The sequence below is a fragment of the Pseudonaja textilis genome, chromosome 1 (assembly GCF_049901715.1).
Source record: "Pseudonaja textilis isolate UNSWEBS1 chromosome 1, rPseTex1.2, whole genome shotgun sequence".
NCBI lineage: Eukaryota > Metazoa > Chordata > Lepidosauria > Squamata > Elapidae > Pseudonaja > Pseudonaja textilis.
This window is the reverse complement of record NC_141990.1, coordinates 179,523,609-179,547,387: the sequence shown is the minus strand read 5'-3', so window position 1 is coordinate 179,547,387 and position 23,779 is coordinate 179,523,609. Positions and strand designations below refer to the sequence as shown.

The 23,779-nt window shown below is 38.1% G+C and overlaps 1 protein-coding gene across 3 annotated transcripts in view; it reads left to right on the top strand.

Annotated features, from left to right (window-relative positions):
* The window catches only part of FAM171B (family with sequence similarity 171 member B), a 37,328-nt gene that overhangs the window by 5,474 nt on the left and 8,075 nt on the right, over positions 1–23,779 (top strand). For 2 of the 3 annotated variants that reach the window (XM_026696938.2, XM_087919839.1), the window contains exons 2-8: positions 6,893–7,126; positions 8,875–8,967; positions 9,744–9,902; positions 13,069–13,239; positions 14,688–14,804; positions 16,366–16,489; positions 16,941–20,328. In XM_026696938.2, coding sequence (XP_026552723.1) covers positions 6,893–7,126; positions 8,875–8,967; positions 9,744–9,902; positions 13,069–13,239; positions 14,688–14,804; positions 16,366–16,489; positions 16,941–18,276 — 2,234 coding nt within the window. In that variant the 3' untranslated portion in view covers positions 18,277–20,328. Of the gene's footprint in view, positions 1–6,892; positions 7,127–8,874; positions 8,968–9,743; positions 9,903–13,068; positions 13,240–14,687; positions 14,805–16,365; positions 16,490–16,940; positions 20,329–23,779 lie in introns of those variants that run through there. The other variant, XM_087919838.1, reaches the window with a different exon arrangement.

Below are 23,779 nucleotides of genomic sequence, written 5' to 3'. Positions count from 1 at the left end.
GGGTAAGGAGTGAGTGGGTGGGGAGCGTTCCTGCGGGCCATGTGGGCGGCGCAGCCTTGTGTTTCTGCGCAGCCTGGATTAATTGCTTTGGGAGGGTGCTCTGGGGGTGAGATGTCTCTGCGGCCCACCAAAATTTTCTCAAGGCCCATCGCTGCTCTAGTTGGTATGATGGTATATGTAGGCCAACCATTTGGATAGTTTGGGAAAGCTAATATAAGAATTGAATACTTTCTACATTTTAATTGTATGGACATTGAGCAGGATTTCTTGATTATGTGGAGTTATTCTATAGTAATTGATTTTTTGTTGTTGAAATAATACATGTCAGTGTATAGTTCTTCATTATAATTTGAGGTTTTTGAAAGTAATGACTTGCCATATGCTACATTTTATCTTAAATTCTTTTGTAAGAGAATCAAATCTATAAGGATTGTATAAGATTGATGCTTTATCTGAGCTCCCTGAGCTTGTTATCTGCCCTCATATTTGCCTCTATTGGTTGCTTTCCTCTGAAAAATTCAATGAACGAAGTAGAAAAAAAAAAACCACTTTCCACAATTTAGCTTGCCTTCATGTAAATATCAACTTGCCCTCTAAATATTTTATCACATATATATTATTTATTAAAATGGATTTAGCTGTTAAGTTTCATGAGCAGTGACTGAATTAATTTAACAGCAGGTGTTTGATACATTATTTTGAAGCAGAAAAATAAAGTCAAGTAATGACACATATTTAGATAAGTTGGATTCTGTAGTTATCTCTGATTATAAACAGTAATTATAAGACAGTGACTCTATCTTGAATTAAGAAATTACAGGCTCATAAAAGGTACTTTGAAAAATGAGTTGTGTATTGTAATCAGATTTAGTATGGGCTAATTTATCTGTCCATGCTTTGGCACCAATGCAACAGAAGTTATGAATTGAAAATATATAGGTTGCAGTGTGTGTGCACATGTGCATATGAACCAGCTATATTTGCTAAGTTCTTTTTCATGTAAATTTCTCTTGGAGTAGCTGAAGCAGTTTCTAATTCCTTCTATATTTCATACCTAACTGTTCTTGAGCAATACCTTAGGTTATGTTTTTCTACAGTAAAAGTTATGGCTGCTTGACTTCACATTCCCTGTAGTGTGTCACACTACATGGCAAGCCAGTTGTTGGTAAAGTCTAGCTAGAGATTGTATTTCATTGCTCCAAAATTGGCAGGTGGTCATGGTTTGTGTGTCTTGTCTGGATTACTTTTAAGAGCAATCAGTCTTGGTGATTTATTGCTATGTTTGAGTCCCTGTTTATCTGGATCAGAAAGTGATGCTGTGGATTAGTGGTCCCCCCATCATATTTATAGCATGAACATCTGGCATCTCCATGTCTGTAGTCTATATTGGATGGTCCTAAGTGGTTTTTCAAAAAACTTATGTGTAAAATTAGAAATATTGTATGGTAGTTTCCACACTGTTGAGTTTCTTTTCCTAGGTATTAGTACGTAGATTGACTTCTTCCAATCTGTTGGCTGCTATGATGTTCCCAGATTTGCTGGCATAATTGGTTACAATCTTTACTATTTCTTTTGTTTGCCACATTTCTTTTATATTATTAAAAGTGTTAAAAGGGAAGATAAAACTACTGCAAATTAATATGAACTAAAAAGTAAAGAAAAACACATGGAAGAAATGGAGCAAAAGCTTAAAGAAAAATAGAAAAGAAAGAAAAAAGAAAGCAGAGACTTCCAATCTTTATAGCAGTTATAAGTACAGTTACAAATTTACCTCCTACTCTCAGATTACAACATGACTCTTAATAATCTTTATGGATTAAGGCTGAAAAGATTTAAAAATCCATAAAGGGTAAGCAATAAATTTATTGTCTTTGTTATCAAATAAGTCAATTTGTTTATTTTGCCTAGTTCCATCATTTTCACCAACGGTTCCTCCATTGTGGGCAAAGCCTAATCTTTCTATTTCTTCTGCATATAATACCTCCTTGCAATTATATACGAAAACAAAATTTCAGATCTTTTTTCCAACTATTCGTCCATCAACCCCAAAAGAAAATCCTTTGGTCTTAATTGTATATTAATCTTCAAAGGCCTCTGAATCAGTGAATATATTTGAGTCCAAAATTTTCTAGCTTTTTCATATGTCCACCAAGCATGATAAAATGCCACTAACTGTTGCCCATCATTTCTGCATTTTACTAGTTATGGAGAAATTCAGATGTTAAGCAATTCAGGTAGAATAAAAACATGAAAAGTTCTGTTTTTATAGTGTATTTGTACAATTGAAGCCCAAATTAGGTTGCATATTGACTTGATTGATATAAAGCTTTACCACTATACCAATTATGGTTTATTTAGAAGGTCATCATTATGTGGAATAGAAGAGAATATTTGTAGCTGAGGGTTGAACTGTAGAGTCCTTCGTGCTCTCTGAGTTTGGTTATTTTCTTGCAGGCACTTCATTAGCCAACTAGGTAACATCATCATTTTATTCATAATACGAATTTCTCATGGCCTTTTCTAGCAATACAGAGGTTAAAAAAAACAATTCCTGTTGTATTAATTTAAAATAGGATTTATGCAGTGAAAAGTTAAAACAGCCCCATTTAACTAAGTTTTGGAATTAATATATGAATGGAAATGGTAATCAGTTTAGCGGTCCTCTTTCTTGAAGTATTCATTATGAATTTTAAAAATGCACGAAACATGCATAGTACACTTAAATGCAAATAACAATTCTTCCCACGGTTAACTTTGTTGTTTTTTAAGACTGTAGTGCACAGGTGTCAAACTCAATCACGTCACGTGACATATCGTGACATATCACAATGTTTTTTGCCTTTGCGCAGCTGGGTGGGAGTGGCCTGCATGTGATGCATCCTGCCCACGGGCCTCCAGTTTGACAGGCCTGCTATAGTGGCAGCACAGTAGCCATTCCTTCTCCTATAGTAACATCTTCCTAAGAGAAACAGAGCTCCTATTCTCATCTTCTACTTATCAGTTCACTAGAGGAAAAAGTCTTGTGTTTATGTGCCTGGCCAAACCTGTGACAGACTCACACAGAGAGGCACAGCTTCCCTCTGAGTTGTCCTACTGGGGTGAGCTGAATCTATTAGCCACTTTTATTGCTGGCCTTCTGTGATACTGTGCATGCTGAGTTAATGCAGTGAGAAGACTGATATCTTCAGCGTAACAGATTTCTTCTTTATAGGTAGGTCAGTGCACCTTTCATATCCCTAATAAGTCTGAGGAGGAAATAGCATGAGTGAGACATGGAAAATGATCATGTTCATTCAGCTATGAGCAAATAAATCACCCTGCATGTGGGAGCTCCCAAGATCTTTAGCAAGTGAGATGGAAATGCATTTTGGAGGTAGCTACTAGTAAAATCTGAAGCATACATAAGGAATTTTTGAAATAGGGCAAACTGAAAAGACAGTAAAAAGATTTCTGGACTGATTTAGTGCCGAGGAAGAGAATGTGAAATTCCATACATTATGACAGAAGATCTTATGAGCACAACGACAGTACCAAGTGGAGAAGCAAAGGAGAAACCCCTCTTTCCTCCCTATGCAAGCCAGTTCCTTGCCACTCAAAGTGGCAGGAGAAATTCTCATCAGCCTGTCAGACAGTGGGAACAATGGTAGAATTCTAGACCTTATTAAGGGACTCTTCTAGTCCACGGCTCTGCCAGCTCTAATGACATTCTGTTATGGTTATCATCCTCCTTACGTCCAGCAACCTGAACGGCAGCCCATAGCAACTGCCATTTCTGACAGCTCATGAAGTTGATTTGTTTTGCATAGCATTGCAGCTGCCTTCCATATCCTCACTTAGTTTTCTAACACCTTGCACTACTCTCCCTCTCCCCAACCATTTTTTCCCAGATTTCCAGAGGCAACTGTCATGGTATGTAATTACTAGCAAATAAGAATTTAGGAAAAGGGTATTCAAAATGCATATAATGAAATATGGGCCGATTCAAATATAAAATTCAAGATTCTATTTGTATTTAAGAAGTACTCTTTGAGAGAATAAAAACAGAATTTGGAAAGTGCTGACTTCAATAAGCATTTCTTTTTATATTTGGAGAACAAAACTTAAAGCATTTTATATCCCAAGCCTGTATATTTAGTTGATAGTAATTCCTTTGCAGTTCAGTCCTTGTCTTTAAGCATATATTTGTGGAACTGAAGCTTTTATATGATAGCCATATAGTCCTATATTTGAGAATATTGAACAAAACTAGGTCATTAAACAGCTGTGAAGAGGATGATACCCAGTTATTAGAATCTGAGGAAGTGAGATTTCTAAATAAGCAGTTTGATCCTAAACATGGACAATTTGTTACAGGAGAGACTGCCTCCACATGTATTAAAAGAATGTCAGAATCTTGAACTTGTTTACAAGAAAAACAGAAGATGATGCTACAAGTGTCTGTCCTTACATTAGCTATAGAAAACATGTGAACCAGCCTTCGTCGGCAGGAATTCAAATGGAAATCAATCATATCTGAAAGCATAGCGCCCAGGAATCCATTGCTGTTTCCACGGAGGATATATATTCTTTTAATATGCATTCACCCATTATTGATTACATTAATAAGTAGCACTAATAAATAAGCAAAAAGCACTTAGTTTATTTCTGAACACCAGAACTGATTGCTTGCTAGTATAGAGCCAATATGGAAGCTGCTTTGCACAATAATGTGTGCTAGTGAACTTCAAAGTCTTGAACAGACTAGATTATTTATTGCATTTGTATTCTGTGTTTCTTCTTGAAGCTCAGGGTGGGCTACTAGAGAGGGAGGATATTCTTTTATTTTATGGCCTCCTCAACAAATCTGTGAGGGAAATCAGGAGGAGAAGAGACTGTCCTAAAGACTCCCATTAAGCTCTATAGTGAACTGGGGAACATAAATGTGGGTTTTCTTAGTTCTACAACAAATAATCAGTACAATACTTTGACTCACCTGATTTTCCAAGAAGGACTATCTTCCAGTGCTTGAAAATGTCCATTGGATGCAATAGCTGCATTTCCCTTCCATACATCTTTCTATCCTCATTATTGGAAATGTGATTGGATGACATGAGATGGGCCCAGCACTACAGCATGAAGCACCAGCCATCATGGCCCAGCAGCATGGAGCAAAGCCTCAGTTGCCTTCATTGCCCTGTACTCCAAGGCACCTGTAGCTTTGTGCTTCCCTACTTCATCTCCCTACCAGACCTTGTCCACCTTCTGTTGTCCATTGCTACTTGGGCATGCCTAGTGTAGCCCATCACGAGGCAACCTGCTGGCCACATGTAATTCTGTAATATTATGAGGAAACTGCCCCATGCGATCTTGGGAAAAAGACCTCATGCGGTCAGTAGGTGCTTGTGAAGAGCCAGGCTGAATATGCTTGATCAGCAAAAACAAAAAGACAGCAAAGGACAGAAAGCAGCAGAGTGCAAGGCAACAGAGACTATGAAATGCAGGGGCCCAAAAGAGCAGAGATGGAGGAATGGGTAAGTAGAGAGAGGTGAGTAGAGATAGTTGTAGCAACTTTGCAGTCATAAGTGAGAGCAAGCTGCCAAATGCCCAAATTTTGATCACACGACTTCACTGTAGCAGCTGTAACGTTGGGGATTGGACATAAGGCTCTATTTGTTTACCTTCACTGTAACTTGAAACAGTCAATGAAAAATTGGTTGCAACTGGAAGGCTGTCAGTCCACCCAAGAATTTCACATTAGTTACTAAGTATTTTCTAACTGGTAATTCAAGAAATTGTGAGCCAAAGGTAACGTGTTTTATCTGAGTTAATGTATATTTAATCTCTATACCAGAACATGAAAGTGCGGGTCTAAAGTGATTAGAGATGCTGCGTTCGTCACTATCTGTAGTATGATCCTGTTCTCCTACTTGTGCTTCCATACCTGATGTCTTCAGTTTCCAATCAGGACCAATTCCATCAAACAGGGACATTATTTATTTTTCCTAATTAATGCTTTCTGGAAACAGCTTTCTAACCTTTGCATTTTTATTCCAGGTTAAATTTTCTTGGCCTTAAAATCAAAACAGTAGCTATAGACTATTATATGACAGCTAATATGACAATATTAGCTGTTGTAGTGAAATGGCATCTTCAGGAAAAACAAGGGTTTTTTTTGGGGGGGGGGGTATGGGAATTTGCTTTTTGGTAACAAAATATTCCAGGAAAAATAAGATTTAAGATCCTTCACTATTGCTGAACAAAGTTTAGCAAAACAATTATACAGCAATTTATATTAGGATGCAAATAATCTTGCTTTCTGCATTTGCAACATATAGAGTACATAAATCTTTTGTCTCTCTGTAGGTGTAATTTTTCAGAGACTGTCAGCTTCCAAATTCTATAAAAATTATATTTAGCTTCAGATGAAACAATATTTTGATTGTTATTTGTGTAACTGAATATGTGTTGAAGAAAACTGTGAACTACCAAATAGGAACTGTGATTGAGATCAACCTATCTTGCATGGTGAAATGCATTTATTCTATTTTCTCCACCATGTACCTCATAAATATTCAGAGGAACTTTGTACTGGTTAGCTCACATCACACTTTCTCTCCACTTTTTCACTTGAAGGTGGGAATATACATGAGTCATCCTTATGGGTCTTCAAAATCAGTATATACTTTATAGCATATAAGTAAGAAAATACAAATATCTATTTCTCCATAGTACTCTTAGCAATCCACTTAATATGGATTGTGTTTTGTTTTCTCTCAAGTCATGAAACCTGCAAATATTTTCCTAGATGTTCAAAAATGCATCCCCAAGAAATCAGAGACCCCACTCTTTTAAAAAAAATCTGGAATTTAACTAAAATAATTGAGATTGTTCTTTTCTTTTCTTTTTCTTGTAGGACCTATGTTTACCCTAAAAGTGCAAGTTAATGATATAATCAGTCATCAGTACCTACACCACGCTGTTGTAGACATTTTTGTCAACTATACTAAAACAAATTCTACTCTAACTGGAAAGAATGGAGCAGTACTGATACAGGTTCCCTATCAGCTAGGCCTGAGTTTAACCATAGTTTCTTATAAAGATGGTTACATGTTAACACCTTTACCTTGGAAAACTGGGAGAATGCCAAGTAAGTAAGCAAGTTGAACAACACCATTTTCAAAATATTTTCTTTAAATCAATTTTTAAAAGATAATTTGTGTAGTTCTTTAGGTGGCATATGCTTTTTATCTAGCCTTCTCCATTTTTCCCTTCCTTTCTATTCATTTACTTTCCTTTTTTATATTTGTTCTGTGATTTGGTTTTTATTTTCATTGAATAAATCACTTAATTCATTTATTTCATGCTGGTCACTTATTTTTGCTTTTTTCTGTATTCATCACCCTTTCAATCTTCACCCAATCTTTATTTTTTATACACATGCCACTTAAATAATCCATTCTCACTGCATTAAATTTACCTTTATTTCTCCTAACAAACCAAATCCTCACTTCCATATAATAAAATGAGGAGTATGCTCTTACGCACAGACATTTGACATTCATTTCTCACAACAGACCACATGTGATACATTATCTTTCTCTTAGCCTTTGCACAATTAAATTTTGTCAATCCATTTTCCATCTTTACTAAATGTTCTACCATAGTACAGAATTTTATGTATTTGCTCTTTTGTTGCCATTGATGTATTGCATTCATTGGCTAACGCTTTCCCTGTCAAACCCAGTTTTTTAGATCTCTTATTGTATCATCTGGTCGAATCTTTGTTGAAAATAACTTGTGTTTTCAACTAGCAATATGCATGCATAAATGGACATATACTCATGCTTCCCCGCCAAAAAATAACAAGTTTAGCAGATGAAATGTAAAATTAAAATCCATATTAAGGTTTTCTGTATGTAAGGGGGAGAAATGGAGATATCAGTACGTAAGTTTCTATATGTATTGTTACTTTCATCATTTCTTTTTATTAAGATACATATGAAAAAAAAACCCTGAATATATTCTTCACCCAAAAAGTGAAGAGCATTTCTAGCAAAATTACAAAGAATTATGCTCAGACATAAATCTTCTATTTCCTCCTCCCCAAGGCAAGAAGAAAGGAAAGCAAATCCTATCCTGATCTTTGTAAAAATCAGATTTCTATTTGTACTCCTAAATTTTAGCTGAAGTTATTTCCATACTTTTTTCATTATGTTAATGTCTATAATCAAATGTATTAGGCTTATATACAAAAATCTATAAATTTCCATTTTTAAAATAAAGTGTGTCAAGTATATGAGTAATACATAGAAAAATATAAAAACGTGTTGAGAGATTTAGGACTTTGGTCATACAATGATAGCAATAGCACTTAGGCTTATATACCGCTTTACAGTACTTTACCGCCTCTCAAACGGTATACAGAGTCAGCATATTGCCCCCAACAATCTGTGTCCTCATTTTACTGACCTCAGAAGTATATCGAGTCAACCTTGAGCCGGTAAGGATTGAACTGATGGTAGTCAGCAGACTTAGCCTGCATTAATGAATTCTAACCACTGCACCACCATGACTCTTACGATGATCTTATGAAAAATTCATTATGGAAAAAAATTGATTTAGTAGAGACCTGAGAAAGGAGTCTTGCCTGACTCTTCTTTACCAACCAACAGGCATCCTTTGTTCAGAAGTGTGATTCAAAATGAAAAGTGATCCATTGTATCTGAAGTCTGCTAAATGGACATCCATGGAATTGAGCCTGAGCCTTATTTAATCAAAATCAAAATAATCATTATGTTTTTCAGATGATACAACTTTTTCCATCTAAGTTTTACTACACTTCAGGGCAACAGTGTTTTAATACATACTTACATAATTTTATTTTATCTCCCACAGTATATTCATCTGTTACACTTTCATTGTTCCCCCAAAGCCAAGCAAATATATGGTTATTTGATGATACAGTTTTAATCACTGGGAAATTATCTGGTAAGTAAGAACAGAACATACCCAGGTTTGCAAACCATTTTCTCTTAAGATATAGCCATGTGCCGAAGTCAGTACAGTTTCCAGCATTGTGTTTTAATATATGGGGTGCAAGCACGGTTATTAAGTAAATCTGGCATCTCCATGGACTTTGCTTGTCAAAAGGGGATCACATGACCTTGGGACACAGCAATGGTCATAAGTATGAGTCAGTTGCCAAGCATTTGAATTTTGATCACATGATGCTACAAATGTAAGTATGAAAAATGGTCATAAGTCATTTTTTTTCAGTAACTTTGAATGGTCACTAAAGGAACTGTTGTAAGTCAAGGACTATCTGTATTTGCAGTTGCAAAAGACTAGGGCAGATATTCTCTCTTGGTTTTCCTGTCAAAATCTATTTCAGGTTAGAATTAAAGTATAAATGATGATGGAGCATTCTGAATTAGGATTAAAGATGACAAAACCAGAATAAGAATATTTTTGTTAGGAAGAAGTGTATAAATGAAGCTCATTTTTTTTTCTAAGTTTGGTTATATTTTTAGACAGCTTTATAAGCTCTGTTTGGATCACCTTAGTAATTGGATACTGCATACATCATTGTTTTGTCTTATGCTCTCATCTTTTTAATGTTAGCTTTCATGTAGCGTAATTCTAGAACATTTGCATCTACATGTAATTGCTTGGAAAGAGATAAAAAAGTATTTCTTATTTGGTCATAAAATTATTTAAACAAAGCATTACTAAATTCCTGGTTTAAAATTTTACCTATTTTTCAGAGGCAAAATCTCAGCCAAGTGTTCAGTTTCCAAAATATTTAATTAAACTTCCTGTAAACCACCATATTACTAATGTAACAGCGTATCTTACAGTGCCACAACAGTTTTTAAAAGTGGAGCATTTCTTCTATACAACAGGAATTCTTTTAAATAAATCAGGTAAGTCAGACTGATCATTAATTCTTGAGGGTTTATCATTCTTACCTCATCTTTAAAAGCTCTGTGCCAGTATTCATCCCCTTATTGTGGCCTTTTTAATGTAACCTCCTAGATGAATAACGGTTTATATTTAGCAGACATAAGGAGACATTATTCTTGAGACTATAAGCTGATAAAACTACACAATGATACACTTTACATTCCAGATGTGCTACAGTTCCAAAGCCAAAATGTTCAACATATCTCTACTTGAAATTTTACGTTTATTTTTCATTGTAATGAAATAGATAAATATCAGCAATAGGGGAAAATGACAAAGATGATAAGTAGGACAAAAAAAAATAAACCAAAAAGAGAAGAAATGAAGTTTATATTAATTTGAGAATAGACCATAGATGCATATATCATTTGAAGGAGAGGTTTTAGGCATATGTACTCAATATTTCTGCTACAGGGAAACGTAATCTATACTTTATTAATGTAGCAAGATAAGGGAGGAAAATGTGAATAAAACCATTTTTAATAAAAATATTCCTCAAAAATTCTTGTGGTTTGCTTGTTTTTTAAATAAATTATTTATCTGGAAATAAAATTTACCTTAAACTTTTTCAATGTTTTTGAGATAGTTACTTTAGCCAAAAGGAAAGATTGTAGCAAACAGGAAAGATTGTTGCATAATTGACATATTAATGACTCTACCCCTCTTCCCTACCATTCAGGAGGAAGCATAGATAGTCCTCAGCTTACAACCATTCATTTAATGATGGTTAACATATGGTATAGTTAACTGATATTTGCTGGTTAGTTTATAGTTGTAACTGCAGTATTGCAACATAAACAACAAATTTAACTTCTAAACAATCAGAACAGATACTGACTAAGGATCATGGTAAATATGTGGAGGGTGAAGCTAATTTACAGGAGGCCAAGATTTTTATAGTATTTATGTCCTAAATCAGGGGTCACCAACCTTACGGACCTCAGGGACTGCTAAATTCATAATTTTAATCCCACAGATCGCTAATATGATCTGCCTAATGACAGGCTGGGTGGCGTAGCTAGGTGGGCGTGTGACTGGGTGGGCGTGGCCAACTCGATGTGATTCACGTCGAGGGGTGCCTCACCAGCCTTTACTCACCCCTCCCCTCCCAGCCACTCCTTTGCCTGTCTGCCTGGGCTCCTTAGGGCCCCAACAGGAAGCAGTTGTTGTAGCTAAGCAGCCACCACCAGAAAGAGTTGGCAAAACAGCTGTCTCAGTTCAAAATGGATCTGACCGAGAAGGAGGTTCAACAGAAGCACCTCACTGAAGATTGCAAGCATAGACTTTCCAAGCAGAGAGAAGACCTGCAAGAGTGCAAGGCCAGGTACCGGCACCTGGAGGCTCAACGGGCTGAGATGGTCAGCCCGTTCCAAGCCACGTCCCACTGGAACAAGCCCCTCCAACTTTTCGCCACCAGCGGCACTTCCCTCCAGCCTTCGCCCAAAGCCCCACACCAGGAGGCTAAAGCAGACCCCGTCAGAATTTCTGCCCCCCTCTGGCCCACACAAAAGACCCCAAAGGGAGAGACTCTGCAGCAGCACAAACATTAATTACACGTATCTGGCCCAGGGACTGTAGTTTGAGGATCCTGATTTAGTGCAATATAAAAAATGCAAATAATTTTTCTGCAGACCACGAAAATTTTCTCACGGACCACCAGTGGTCCACGGACCACCAGTTGGTGACCACTGCTCCAAATTAACACAAGGTTACTTTTTACAAAGAACTTATGAATAAATCAATGGACTTACCATATGAAAGTAGATAATGCAAAGGAAGAGTGGAATGGAGTAATTTATCCACCAAAGGACAGAACCTCTGAAAAAGATATTAAATACAAGGAAATTATTAAAAAATTTTTTTGACAAGTTAGACAATTTAGATGCCTGGAAACACAAAAAAATGATGATGCAAAAACAATATACTTTTTGAGAAACAATCTTTTTAAAGAATTAATATGTTTTGGGGTATCTAAGAATTTGGCTATGAAATATTTGCAAATGAAAAATCAGATTCAGAGAACCCCTACAACCCAACAATTCTAACATTAATAGTTCTAAGAAATAGCTTGGAATTTTGGAGAGAAGGTATATTCAATCAAGGTTAGCCAATTTACATTACTGCTTGTTTGGCTTTTTGAATGCCTGCAGAGATAAAACACTCTACAAATCAGAACTGGTAGTTGGTCCCTTTTGCTGTATCAATCCATTGGCAAGTATTCACATGTCAATATTCCTTGGAAAGTACTTTAGTATGAAACATTCATTTGCCAAATCCTTCCTGGGTGGTGAATGGGATCTGTCACTTCTTAATCTCTCTCTTGGGTTGGGTGTTATCTAAACATGCTTCCATATTTAATTATGAACTGTTGGAAACGTAAGTGCTTTTCTGTTTTTATCTCCATCTGATGGTTAAGCTCAACATTGCTCATATTTCTAAACTGAAATGAAGCTCATTAGAGCATATGTCTTCAGACTTCTTTTTACTTTAGTGGGATAGTTTTACCTAATATCTAATTTGATAATCAGACAATTAGAAAAATACAAGTGGAAGGAAAAGGGGGTTGCTCAGCAGAAAATAGTATAGGGGAGGATGACCATCTACTTTAAAGAAATATACAAAAATCTTGACAGTACTCATTCTGTTTTTAAATTCACATATGATTGCTTTAATCAATTACTATGATAAATGACACTTTTTTACAGACATAACAATCTATGTATGAAATGTAATAAAACATTAAATAAAACAAAGCTGCTACTACCAGTAATTATGCAGAAGCACTTTTGTCTCTACTTCAGGAGTGGAATAATTCCAGGTTCAGATGAAATAGCTATAATGGTTTTACAGGAACCCATAGGACAGGGGTGTCAAATTTGCATTGTCGTCACAACTTTTTTCCCCTTCACTAAGCCGGGCATGGGCCAGTGCATGATGCATCCGGCCAGTGTGTGAGGCATCTGGCCCGTGGGCTGCGAGTTTGACACTTCCATCACAGGAGATGGAGAAAAAAAACCTTTCTGTATGACTTACAAACAGCACTCATTTTATCAAGCTGTTTCAAAACTATTATATGTTTTCATTAACAGGAAAAGTAAATTAACACCGCCTTTTCTGTATGTTTAGGTTTCAAAAGTATTGAACTGACTCCCCTTGCTGCAATTTGTGTAAACGTATTTTCGAGTGGGAAAGAACTGCAGGTAGATGGCTCCATTCAGATCACCTTACCTCTTCTGCCTACAAGTGCGGTAAAAGCAGGAGAACCTATCTCAGCCTGGACTTTCGATATGAAAACAGGTGAGTGCTTTCTCATAGCCAAGTGGTATTGCTTATGATTGGAAGAAAGCTTAGTTTTAATCAGCTTCCTTTATTTGTAAAAAAAAAAAAAAAAATCCCCATTGAGATTATCCTAAAAATGCTTTCCTAAATGCAAATCCATCTGATCTAGGATTTTTATTTAGTTTTTGAGCACAGGTTGCAGTTTACAGATAGACCTCAGTTTATGTCTATGTTTATGGTGGTGGTAGAGTTGAAAAAAAAAACAACTTACAACCTTTTTTAAAAAGGTGCAGCATTTTTAAAAGGTGTGATTGCAATCTGGGCACTCTGGTACCCTGCTCACGATTATGATGATGTAGTGAGGCATGTCACATGTGATTGCCATTTGTGAACTTCCCAGCCAGCTTCTCACGAGCAAAGTCAATGAGGAAGCCAGGAGGGAAGGTTACAGGTTGCTCCAGTATATAGTAAATTTCACCATCTTTTTGTTGTTGTTGTTGTTGAGGAATTCACTATGGAGCATCGGATCCCAGGGATCATAGTCTGTAGCACCCCCTGCCAAGCTGCAGTACTATCCCATCTGCCTGAAGCCACTACCTGCCTTCCCACAGCCTCCACCAACTACCTACCTGAGACCTGCTCAAGCTCCCTAGCATCCATCTGTAGCACTCTCCACATGCCCGCAGCAATGATACCCCTCCCCACATACTCCTTACCTTGGATGCCTGCCTCTTCTCACTTAAAACCTCACACATCCTAGGGTTACAATGGCAACTGGGATTGCCAAGCTTGCTGTCACTAAGCAACGTGTCCTTGTGATTCACATTTTACAGTGGCATTGTTCAACAACAGAAATTCCAGTCCCAATTGCCGATGTCACCAAAGGGCTGGCCTCTATATACATTCTTGGAAAAGCCTGCATATGATTTAAAGTGTACGTTTTAATAATAAATGCTTAACTGCTTTGAGACATAACTTGGATTATGCTTCAAAATACAACCGTAATTGATCCTGGAATTATGATTGCAAATGTGACCAGAAGCAATTTTCCAGCCCTTTTCGGAGTGGTGGTTAAGCAAATATTACAGACATAAAGCAAACCCATTCATTTGAAGCCGGTAAAAAACAATCACATGACCATGTAACACTGTAACAGATCATAAAACTGGCCCGCCTGACCCCTGAGCATCACATGATCATGTTTCAGGCAGGCCAGTTTTATGACTTCCTATGTAAAACAACCCATTGTTAAATGAGGACTACCTGTTTTAGGTATTTTAAAAGATAGAGCAGTACATCATTAACTACTTTTAGAAAAACAATGCTGGATTAGGTGGATCTGCCTCTAATACATTCATTATGCGTATATCATTATGAGTATAAAAGAGTTGCCTAAAGCTTTTGATTCATCTGTTTTTAGTTGAAAGTCTGAAAGAAAGCATCTTATTATTATTTTCGTCTTATAGGTGCTTGGATTAATCGTGGCTTGGGAATGGTAAAGAACATGGACGATCACTTAGTATGGACGTATACTGCTCCAAGTCTGGGATATTGGATAGCAGCCCCATTGTCTGGAACTAGAGGTAAAACTGGGGAAATGGAAATTATGTTATGTCTGTCTTAATTTTTATTATTTTCATAAAGTCAGAACACAGGACATAGAAGTCTAACTCTTCCCAAATTTAATTGGGATGATGAGATTTATCTCTATTGTTTATACTGAAGGTAGAGTTTCTTTAGGCTTATAAAATATGATTTTGAGTCCTAATAAATTGTAATATTCTTATAATATTCCAATTAGGTATTACAGGATATGCACAGATTTGTATTACTAAACATCTAGTACACATGGTAATTCAGTTCCTAATAAGAGCCTAGGAAAGAGTTCCTAGAGTGAAGCAAAGTCCTGTTTAAAGTACATGTTTCCAAATCTAATGTGCATGTGGGTCGGGATCATTAGCTTCACTCTCATATCCAGTCTACTCAGGTTGGATATTAAATTTTTGCTTGAATTGAATTCAAACCCTCAGCAGGAAGAACAAGTGCATGTGAATATAGTATGCTTTACTTATCTAATATGACCCAGATCTATGTATCTTGTTGGATAAATGCTCTCTATATACAGGTAGTCCTCATGTTACAACTACTCATTCAGTGACATTTAAAGTTATGACAGTGCTGAATCAGGGGGACTTACAACCATTCCTTGGAGTTCCAGCCGTTGCAGCATCCCCATGGTCACATGATTGCAACCCAGGTGACCAGTGCCTGGCTTGCAATTATGATACTGCAGTGTGCTCATGGTCAAGTGATCATGGTTTCTGACATTTCCTGACAGTTTTCCCACAAGCAAAAATCAATGGGAAAGCCAGCAGGTCTCAAATGCTTTTTCACCAGCGTGCTCTCTATAATACCTGCCCGTGGCACCTCCCACCAATTGTGGCACCCATACCCCCATGTGTGCTCTGTAATATCCACCTGTGGCATCTAGCCATGTGCAGGCCTAGGTGTCTACCTTTACTCCATAGTGCCTCCCTACAGTGCCCCACATTGCACCTGCACACCTGCCCGCCTTCCCCAGCAATTCCCCATCTGTTCATAGCTCTTACCTGCAGCTCTCACCCACTGGCTTTTTTGCCTGGAACTGCCACCTCTTCCTGCTTAACAACCTGTGCTTTCTTAAGGGTACAACGGCAGCCTAGACTGCTGAGGTTGCCATTGCTAAGCCATGAAGTTTGTGTGATGTCACACTTTATGATCACATCACTTAACTACCCAAATTCTGATCCCAATTGCTGTTATAACCCGTGAATTACCTGTATGCATATTGCTTGAATGATTTTGACTGAGGTAGGACCCCATCAGTATTGAGACAATGAATGAAACTGATCTCAGGGCCTCTTGCATACCATTAAACTGCTTCTATAATAAATACATTGTAGACCTGATGCTCTTTGATGTGAAATTCCCTATTCCATTTTTGCTGGAGGCTTGCAGCCATGTCTCCTTGTTTTCTGAAAAATCCAGTATCAGAATGTAGAGGAAAAAACCCAGTCAGGAAATACAGGAATGCTCAGTCTGTGCTAGTACGAAAATGCTAACTTTTATTATCCCTGCATCTTCTTTCTCTGATTAAAAACACAGATTCCATTATTACAACAGTTACTAAAGATATCACTGCCTACCACACAGTATTCCTCACGGCAATATTAGGAGGCACCATCACTATCATTGCTGGGTTCTTTGCACTTCTGCTTTGCTACTGCAGGTAAGACAGGATAAGACGGTAATGCATTTTTTTTGCCATAATTGATTACAATATGCACTGTTTGAAAACATCGGATTAGTGCTCAGGTTGATTTTGCTTTTGAAAGATAATTGATTTACAATTCATGCCCACTTTCTGTACTTAAAGGAAACGCTAATTTGTCTGTTCTGTAACACTCTTCTTTTATACTGTTTTTGAAGAATATTGTTGAATGTACAATTAAAAAATATATAGATTTAGTGGTGGTGATAGTCTACTTCAGATGTAGGTAGGTACATACAATTTGCTAAAATCCGAAATTAAGTGGATGTTTTCTTTCTTTACAAGAAAGATAAGCTTGTAAATCACATAAATAAACCTGATGGGGTTAAACTATTACTACTGATAATTGCATTGATATATATTAAAACATAGTTTTACTATTTCTTTTTTATTTTGCTTCTTTTTTTAGGGATAAATGTGGTCGTCCAAAAAAGAGAAAGAAAAGTCCAACTAAACTAGACATTTTAAAAAAAGACCAAACAACTTCAACAACTCACATAAATCATATTGGTGCAGCCAAAGAATCTTTGAAGCCAGAGGACAAATCTAGGTTGTATTCACCCAGAGTGGCATTTTATAGCCCCCAGAGACGGGTTTCAGCTGAAGGTGAGGAAAGGCAAGTCCAGGACAATTTTAAAGTTTACACAGAAGGTACTCCATACCAATTCTCTGGTAAAAATCTCCAGTGTAGGAGCTCACCCCAGTCCTTGGAAGCCAAAACAGAATTGAGACATCTTCCACCAGTTAAACATCTCAACGGAAGTCTTCCTCCTTCCCAAAATGTACAAGAACAGAATCAGTATCTCCCAACGACTGAGGAAATCTATGGACTCTCTTCCCTCCCAGAACAATTAATGCATCTCTATAGCCAGCCTGGTGCTATGCTTCAAACATCTGAGTTATTTCACTCCCAGGAGCAATTGCATGCTACAAAGTCAGCTACGTTACCAAGAAAAGGACAGTTAGTCTACACCCCTGTGATGGAGAGTATGAATCACGAAAATTATACACAGACGTTGCCCAAAATGCCAATGTTCGCTCACTTGCAGGAACCAACTTCCAGAGATGAAACAGTTGCTATAGATAGGCAACAAGGCTTGTCTCCTCAGACTGCCAACTGGGGCCGCTACACAAGTAGCTTGCTGGAGTCGGTTTCTGTCCCCGGAACGTTAAATGAAGCAGTGGTGATGACACCATTTTCATCAGAACTTCAGGGCATTTCAGAGCAAACCTTACTGGAGCTTTCAAAAGGAAAACAGTGTCCAAATCCAAGAGCATGGTTTGTGTCACTGGATGGCAAACCAATAGCTCAAGTGAGGCATTCATTCATTGATCTCAAGAAGGGCAGGAAGACTGAGAGCAACGATACTAGCTTAGACTCAGGTGTGGACATGAATGAGCATAATCCAAGTCGAAAATTGGAGAGGGAGAAAACCTTTATTAAAAGCACTCAGCATTCTAAGATACTTTACCTAGAAGACTTGGATCTGAATACCAGTGAATGTGGGACCATGGTTTCAACCCCGGAGGATCAAGCTGTGAAGCATGTTCCAGAAGGAAGTAATGACCCCATCATAGAGCAAGAGTCCCCGGAAGAGATGCCTAGAAGAAAAAGCATAGCAAAAAACCATGAGGCTAGCCCTCCCCCTGGGAAGAAACAGGGAAGACCACGTCTAACTAAGACAGAAGGCAAAACAAACATCTGGAAAAAGAGAGATGAGAGACCACTCATTCCAAAAAATTAACATTACAGTAATGTTTATCTTCTGGTTGTTTCATGTCCTGTAGACTTTACCTCTTCTCTATCATTTTATTTGTAAATTTGCATTGGTCATTTTCAGTGGGGCAGTGAGATGTAGGTGACATTGCTTTTTTAAGACACAGAGCAGATTACACCTTCCTAAGGAGTATTGTTTTCTGAAAACCAGTTCATCTTGCTTTCAATTTCAGGACGTTTGTAAAACTATACCTGAAAGATTATTCTGTGGTATATCTGCAAGGACATATATGCATTGTCTCAAAGACACCAGTATGGAATCTCATTTACTTGCTTTGAACTGGTTAGACAACTGGCAAGGAAGAAGTTTTGTTGATACCAAATTGCGTTGGTTTAGGAAAAAAACATACATAGATAACAAGTGTTTGTTATTTTTGCAACTAGTGTCTGATAATGGACATTGTCATAATATGGTTTGATATTGTGTAGTATGCTATTTTTCCTTGAAATGCTGATAGGAGATCTTGTATTTCATATCTAATGTAACATCCTGCCTCACTATAATTCCTATATAGCCTTTTCTGGTGGGGGAGGAAAAATTAGGGACTTGTTATCCAGAAGGTATTTCTAGTCTGAAGACTTATGCCATTCCAATTTGTATTGAGCCAAATTGTGCTCCATTTTTAGGATAGTGGATTTATATTATTGTAATAAAGGCAGAGTTTGGCCCCTTATGCCCACAATGTGTGCCATTGTAAACATGGCCAAAAAGATGCCTTTTTAGATATTTCCACCAAAAACAGCATTCTGTACTAGCCTTAAAAAGACAAAAGAGATGTGGTATAAAGCAATTGGATAATGTGCCTCCCTTTTCAGCTAGCTTTGTCATAAGTCTTGAAAGTCAATTGTTGCTTATGAGCTGTTGAAATCATTTGGAGTTAAATTTAGCCATAACTATAATTAGTTAATGAAAAATTTTTGTTATACCCAAAATTTCTAATCTGATAATAAATCTGTAAGGCAGACAAAATGAAGGGGAACACCATAGTTTGATAGTATGCAAAATGGAAGATTTTGGAAAGTTCCCTGGGGAAGGATTCCAGTATGTATAGATAACCCTTTCTGAATGAGAGTTATGGATTTAGGAATTACATGGAGTCCTCTGAAATAAACATTTCAGCCCTTAATATAGTTACTTGAGATTGTTGATTTCAGTGGAACTTGTTTCACATAAAAGCATCCACAATTAAAAGCTAAACATGCATACATCTCTATCTGAAATTACAAGACAACTTATTATTTTCCCCTGAACAACTTTTACTATCTCCTTTTCAGTGGAGATGCAATTAAGATGTTAATACATTTGTACTATATATTTCTTAATTTTTTAAAATACAAAATGGAAATATCCATTCATTTACATTTGCTGTGTTATGAGACACTTTTAAGTGGAAGATTTTTTTAAAAAAAATGGGAGGCAAACAATATTTGGGGACAGAAGGAGGACTTAACAAATAGGCATTAAGGTGGCCAAATGCTAAATGGCATTACCCATTTCTGCAAATAGGGCAAAACTAAGATTCTATACCTGACAATTATACATGGCAAATGTACTTTATCAACTGATTTACCATTCACTAGAAATACCTACGGTGTGTCCTAACTGAATTGTGCACTATGAACATGTTCAGGGACTATCAATTGGGGTGTTTGTATACATTAAATAGAAACTGAAATTTGGCCTGTTAAACAACAGCCATCCTTAGGTCATAGAATTCATTAGAGTTAAAACCCTGATTATATGAAGAACTGATGGTGAAAAATATAAAAGAAGGAACTATAGAAAAAAAATGTTCACAAATGTTCATTTGTTTTTTCGAACAATTTTGTTTCTGAAAATTCATTTTTGGCTAAGAGAAAAATAGATATCAGTAAGTGAATTATTGCTAGAGAATCCTGTTAACCAAAGTATTTTTCCAGAATTTTGATTTTTGCAATTGGCTAGAAAAATCTAATGATACTAATTTTGTTATCAGAAAGTTCCTAAAGTCAAAGTAAAATGAAACTTATGCAAACTAAAGACTTTTCTTATTCCCTTTTTCCCATGAGCTGTTCAGAGCATCCAGAAGTGGGAGGTGCTTCAGTCTCTTCTGGAAAGACTGGGCTTAAAACTCCGGGACGCTCCTCCTCCTCCACGGGACACCTCCCCAGCGTCCCCCAGTTTTTAGCTCAGCCTTCGTGGTAAGAGGTTGTGCACTCCCTGACTGGAACTGTTTTCTGATTCAGCTAGTCAAAATTCAGGTTTGCTCTTGGGTTAATTCGGCTTGTACATTTTTCCCCAATTTGGCGATTTCAAGGCTTGTGGCTCTATTAGATTATCCCCCCGATCAGTTTGAGAGCAGTTCTTCAGGCAATTAGCCTATCTAATCCCCCGATCGTCTTATCTCTGTGATCTTGGCGGAGCTCCTCGCAGCCGCGGCTCACTTCTCCTTGCCGTTTTGACTGACAGTGTTGGGTATATGAATACTCCAACTAGGTTTGGGTGAATAAATGTATAAACCTAGGTTTTACCTTTTTTCTACTGAACAAAAGGACTGTTTACTTGGTGAGCTGTGCACTCTGCTTGGGGGTTTGTCCCCAAAACACTAACAGACAGGATCATTTATCTGACAATTTAGAGAGTCAGCAGCAGCGGCTCGTTAAACTGCTCAGGCAATTAACATCGGAGATTCTGCCTTCCCGCCATTTTCAACGGCTGGCTTCTAGTTCGCGTCTAAATATCACAGGCGCCATTCCCCACTGGTTTTCCTTCTTGGCGACTGGGGCGAGTACCTTCCCACTCCACTTCCCTGGCATTATTTCTCTTTTATCTTGCTGGCGTTGGGTAAGCAGGCTAGTCCTTAAACAGGAATTTTTTCCTTTTATAATTGCTTTTGGATCATTACATTGGAGTGAAGCCGCAAGTGCCATTTCAAACAGCAGGACATTTTTGACAGGAAAGGATCCATCCAGGCTCTGTATAGCTGGTTTCCCTTGTTGGGGGCCAGGAATCCAGAATATTTCTTGCTTGGAGCGCTTGTGTATATGTGTGTGTGTGTGTGTAGATAGATAGATATAGACTTACACTCCTGGAAAAGCGTTCTACTTTCAACCACGGGTAGACAGCACCCCTAAGTACAAATTAATAATAATAATAATAATAATAATAATAATAATAATAATAATAATAATAATAATAATAATAATAATAATAATAATAAAAATAATTTTTTTAAAAAAGAATTTTTTAAAAAAGGATCAGACCAGGATGTTCCCATGGAGGTGGGGTCGATCCATCAGATGGACTTGGGGTTCTCAGCGGCTGACCCATTAGAACGAGGAATGTCAGATGATGAAGGCTTCATTCTGGACCAACCTACCTTTGCTGGCCTTTTTCGCTCGCACCTCTTTAAATCTTTACTGTTCAAAGCAAAGAACACCATGAAATTAGTCACATCAAGCCCTCATCCATTGTCAACAGGGTCTCAGGACGAATCTAAGGATCTAATATTCTCACAACCGGCTAATGAGGCAGAAACTATTCCTGTCCCTCGTATGTTTGCTGGGCATCAGCAGCATCCTACCCAGCCCCAACAGGGTATGATAAACGATATAATTTGGCACCAGAGTTTTCAAATTTTCTCAAAACGCCGGAGGTGGATGAGCCCATTGTGGCACTGGCCCCTTCTTCAACCGTTCCCAATGAGGCTGAGGAAGCCCTGAGACTGGAGGAAAAGAGAGCAGAATTGGCACTCCGTAGGGCGCATGTTTCTGACGCCTGGACCATTAAGGCAGCTACAGCTGCGTCCTTTTTTACACGGTCTTCCCTATGATGGCTCTTCCACTGGAGGGATATATTGCCGGCGTCAAATGTCAGAGCCCACCAGGACATTGCTAAGATTATTGCAGCGGCAGAATTCTCCGCCGACACCACATTTAATGCAGTAAAATTCTCATCTAGAGCCATAGCATCTCACGTATCAGCACGGAGACTGCTATGGCTCAGACATTGGCAGGTGGATACCAAGCATAAATGCAAGCTGGCGTCAGCCCCAATATCAGAGGATAAATTATTTGGCAGTGTCTTGGAGCCCCTGCTTATTGAGAATAGAAACAAGAAAAAAGTGGTTCCCCCACTTTTTCGGAGGTCTGAAAACAATGCCCCAGTCATTTTGAAGGGGCTCCTTTCGGCCCTACTATCAAGGCCCATACGTTCCCAGATCGCAGAGAACATCAGGCTACAGGCCCAGTTTTAGACAGGACAGGTCGGAATCTTCTGATAGAGGTCAGCGGGGAGGCCAAAACAGAAGAAACTGCAGAGGTACCGGAGGCCGATTTTTTTGTCGCCCCAAGTGAGTCCTTAACAGCAGCTCCCATTGGAGGTCGGCTAAAATTGTTTGCTGATCAACCGAACAGCTCCACCTCTGATGCGTGGGACTCTGTTAGGTTTGGTTTGGCGCTAGAGTTTCAATCCTCCCGCCCCCCCGAACTTTTTCATTAGGAGCCCTAGGTCCACGGACCCCATTAAGAGCGTTGATGCAGGAGGCTATCAATCATCTTCTGCATGTTCGGGCCATTGGAGAGGTTCCATCTGAACAATGGGGTCAAGGCTGTTACTCTCTATTGTTTGTGGTCCCAAAGAGTTCAGGGGGCTAGAGGGCAATTCTGGACCTCAAACGTCTGAACAGATCATTGGTTTATCAAAAATTCAAGATGACTACTCTCCAGTCCATTCTGCTCAGCATCAGAGAATGACATCCTGACCTCTATAGATCTGACAGAGGCTTATCTACATATACCAATTAGACCTGCTCACCACAAATATCTTAGATTTTGCTATTGTGATCGGCACTACGAATATATCACCCTACCATTTGGTCTGGCTTTGGCCCCTAGGACTTTTACCAAGGTCCTAGCGGCTTTGGCTGCCTCCCTCAGGATCAAATCTATTCGTTTACAATGTTATCTGGATGATATTTTAATTTTGTCATCTTCCAGCAAATTTGGATACCAAGATTACTCTGGAGACCCTTCAAGGTCACGGCTTTTCCATAAATTGGGATAAAAGCCATTTGATCCCTTCAACTAGGTTAGTTCATTTAGGGGCAGTGATAGATACCGTGGAGGGCAAGGTTTTTCTCTCTCAGGACAGAATGAATAGTATCCAGTCTTTGGCCAGAGAGATCAGAGCCTTAAAGAGGGTTTCCCTGGCAGTTCTGTCTCAACTGTTAGGGAAACTGATTTCTTGTATTTCCATTGTGCCTTGGGCTCGATTCCATTCTAGAGATCTGCAATGGTTCCTGCTACCTTTCCAGCGACCCGGAAGAGCCACTTCCAACGTCCGGATAAAGGTACCGCACAATGTTCTCCGATCGCTCCGCTGGTGGTCTGAAAACACGATAAACAAGGGGTGTCCTTTCAAGGAACCTTGCAGGGCAAGGTTCACAACCGATGCCAGCCTGGTAGGATGGGAAACTAACTTCCAATCCCAC